At 36.7% G+C, this 3,973-nt stretch overlaps 1 protein-coding gene across 9 annotated transcripts in view; it reads right to left on the reverse strand.

Moving 5' to 3' along the window:
* The window catches only part of LOC133483351 (diacylglycerol kinase zeta-like), a 113,647-nt gene that overhangs the window by 47,595 nt on the left and 62,079 nt on the right, over window positions 1–3,973 (reverse strand). For all 9 annotated transcript variants that reach the window (XR_009790092.1, XM_061784514.1, XM_061784504.1 and 6 more), the window contains 2 exons: window positions 2,451–2,513; window positions 2,297–2,370 (listed from right to left, as the gene is read on the reverse strand). Coding sequence is in view for 8 of the 9 variants with exons in the window: in XM_061784514.1 (XP_061640498.1) it covers window positions 2,297–2,370; window positions 2,451–2,513 (137 nt within the window). In the remaining variant the exon portion in view is untranslated. The remainder of the gene's footprint in view (window positions 1–2,296; window positions 2,371–2,450; window positions 2,514–3,973) is intronic.

Consider the following 3,973-nt stretch of genomic DNA (forward strand, 5'->3'; position numbering starts at 1 on the left):
GGTCTCTAAAGTGGCTGCTCCTGCTTAATGTGTGAAATTACATGACAAAGCATTTTTTTCTGTGCTGCCTGTTTCCAAAAATGTGTCTTTAATTACGATTTTGATGTCACAATTGGTCCAATTTATATAATCCCGCCCCCACGCCGAGTTTCACTTTGAATTGGTAGCAAGGCCGGGTGAGAAGCCATCACTTTCAAGTGATGGCCTGAATGCATGTAATACTGTCATAAGACATGAGCTGCACAAAGTAGCACTATCTAACAGCGTTACCGACATTTGCCCCTGATAACCAGGCAATAAACAATTGTTCAGGAAAGATGTTGACATTCCTCTCATTTGCATGGCCCCTCAAAGCAGGTTGATTGCGAGATGGATATAAAAATGCAGATGTGACATTTTATTAAGACATTAAAATTTTTAATTGTGAAAAATTTCCATATTTTCTTTCAAATCAATGACACACGGATAATCCAATGAAAATCACTACAGGAGCTTTACTAAAAAGTGGATTTCATTTGAACGACGTATTTATGATGGAAAATATTGGAAACAACTCTCAGTATGACATATTGCACACCATGAATTGCCTTTTTAACATACAGTTGCTAAATGTTAGCTAAGTTTTCAACTGTTTTAATACTTCATTTTGTTCATGCTGCTGTGCCTAATTGCTGTGTGCTAAGTTATGATTATACAGGACGTCCTCGAGTTACGAGGCACTCGACCTACGACGTTTTGACATTACGACACCCGTGCCTTGTCTGCCATTTTGTCCCCAGCTCCATAGTGTTTCTGCTTAGCTCGTGCATAGTGCTTGTCTGTGTTTGTGCGGCGGGAGTATCTTTGCCTTTTTCGCCCTCCTTTTTTCAAACTCTCAGCAGTATTGGTAAGTACAGCATCTTATTTTTTTTATTAATGTATTTTAGTTTCTTAATACAAAGTGTTAACCTTTCCTGCTACGGTCACCTGACCGTGGTCGGGAGATGCAGGGGTTAACTCCCTTCTCTCGTTGCACAGCTGAGCTGGGTGGCGGCAACAATAAAGGCACGAAGCACCGATTTGCTGCTTTAATGGCTTTATTAGCTCCTCTGCCCATTCAACGTCAACGGGTCCTCCGCTAATCGCTACTCTTCCCCGGTCGCCGTCAGTACACTTGCCACTGTACACACTCGCACCTGCGCGTACTCCTTCCTCCTTCGCAGTCCTGTCTCACTCACAGATCGACGCACACGCCCACGCCCACACACACTGAGCTTGCTGTCACAATCACATGGGACAATACCCGTAACAGAAGTATTTTGCCGTAAATTTCAACTTTAACGGTGAAAGCTGACCTACGCGGAAAATCGTGTTACATCGCCAGCGTAGGAACGGAACTCGTTCATAAATCGAGGACTTCCTGCAACTGGATAAAACCCAAGGCTCTTTTGGCTGGTGCTTCTAAGAGCGAGCAAATTTTTTTAACATTTCTGCACGTAATAAATTCTATTAACAGTTGTGTTGTCTTGTTGATTGCTATACATATTTTTTCCTCTGGCATCATAATCAACCCCACCTGATTAGACAATTCTGTGTTACACCCATTTCAGTTCTGTTTAACCCATTACCACAAATGGTTCTACATATTTAGCAATTTAGGGCCATTTACATACAATTTCAAATAAATGAAACAGTGAATTAATTACACAATACTATAAATAAACTAGAAAACTTAAATATATATACTATATATATATACACATATAATATATATACACTATATATTAATTAATTTTAACCATCACAGAGTGGTGTATGGCACATTTTAGTGGGGATGCTTTTTTTTAATCTCCCCCCCAATGGTAGCAAATAAATCCCACCTGCTTTCTTCTCAGGTCAAAAATAACCAATTCTGGTTTGACTGTAAAGTATAATAATATATATCAAGTATAAATATATATTTAAAGCATAACTTGTGAATCAATTCATTACCTGATATAAAACATGTCCACATTAATTTCCAAAGCATTCACTTTTCATTGATAACTTTTTAAAAATTAAAAGTGCCATGGGCGGTTTTCATCTGTTTGTAAGCATAATGGTGTGACAATTTGCCCTACTGCACCACTTTGCACTCAGAGAATTAAAATTAAATATTAAATTCAATAAATCCACTCAATTTCAATCAAATTACTTTCAGTTGTAGAGGGGCTCTTGGGTGTATGTTTATTCTTTAATAACAGAAAGCTATAAATGGAAACGAAGTAGCAGACCCAGTAGTAATGTGCTGTCAAGAATGATAGCTATGACGACAAACCTGGGAATGTTGAGAAAGACCAAACACTGCAGCTTCAAATCCTGAACCTTTGATGTTAAATCTGTCCCATCACACTGGAGACAAGCATGGACAAACACAGACACAAATGAGTGGCAGTGCACAACAGGCAACAGCTTGATTGACAGCTACTCACCACGACTCGGATGTGTTTCGACAGGTCTTTGGAGCTTCCCATCAGGAAATCTGAGAATGCTGTCTGTATGGTAGTCAGAAACATACATCTATAAATGTTCATACTGTAATGCTTCAGGATCTACATTCAGACCCGCAAAAACTCTGGCTTTTCTTTGTCAGTGATAGCAAGCCATCAACAAGCTAAAAGCAATCCATCAGACAAAGTGTCAACACATGACAAATGATATTGCCATTAGCACATTAGCTTAGTAAATTGCACCCGTAAGATCCCAAAAATAGAACATACTTTAACAAAGTTTGTAATTAGGGGTGCAACGATTATTCAATTAATCGACCACTAATCGATGACCTAATTAATCGATAACGATTTCTGATAATCAATTAATTGTTTAGAGACCTTGCTTAATTTAAAATTGTCCAAGTCTTCTGAATTTCATCCTCTCAACAGTAAATATCCATCCATCCATTTTCTGAGACGCTTATCATCACAAGGGTCGCGGGAGTGCTGGAGCCTATCCCAGCTATCTTCGGGCAGGAGGCAGGGTACACCCTGAACTGGTTGCCAGCCAATCCAACAGTAAATATTAATAATTATATTTATTATAATTATAAAGCACTATACATTTATAATTATATTTGGAATAATAATAACATAGGCTGATGATCCATGTCTTTCATCAAAGCAAGACATTTCCAAACATCTTTTACTTTGGAAAACAATTAACATTTTTGCCTATTTTCTGACACATTAAGGACCCAAACCAGTAACTGAATCATAGTCAATTCATGTTTGTGCATTTTCTGCACTGTCAATTTGAAATAATGTTTTGAATAAAGGGATGGAAATTGAAACTTTTGTTAATCAGATTCATTCATTAATTGAATAAATAATCAACAGATTAATCGATTATTAAAATAATCATTAGTTGCAGCCCTATTTGTAATATTAACAAGCTTACCACAATGTTTTGTTTGGATTTTTGCTCTGTTCCTAGTTAAAGGTCCCGTATTTTGGCAATTTAGACCTCCTTAGAGTGACTCTCCAACATGGACTTAACGTAATTTCTCGCGTATAATGCGCACCCATGTATAATACGCATCCCCAAAGTTGACCTCAAAATTCTGGAAAACCCTTCTACCTATATATAATAAATTTTTACAATGCATGATTTTGCTTCTACCCATATGATGAAAACATGAAATATCTGTATTTTGTTAGGTTTTTTTTAAAGAATAATGCTGAAGTTAAGCACTTTATTTAAACACGTAATGCTTTTTTTAATTTACTTGCTCTTATTTTGAAATAAGAGCCCTACTTTTATTTAGTAAATTAGAAAACACACAGTTGTGCTCATATGTTTGATTACCGAGGCAGAATTTGTAAGATGGGTACAATTCTTTAAAGAAAACATGAAGGCCCAGGCGAAACACATTTAATTGTATTTTAATGGGATTCAAATTAAACTGTCAAGCATTTCAGAAAAGCATTATCATTAAACAAAAAATAACAAGAAATTAATG

Source organism: Phyllopteryx taeniolatus, chromosome 1 (genome assembly GCF_024500385.1).
Source record: "Phyllopteryx taeniolatus isolate TA_2022b chromosome 1, UOR_Ptae_1.2, whole genome shotgun sequence".
Lineage (NCBI taxonomy): Eukaryota > Metazoa > Chordata > Actinopteri > Syngnathiformes > Syngnathidae > Phyllopteryx > Phyllopteryx taeniolatus.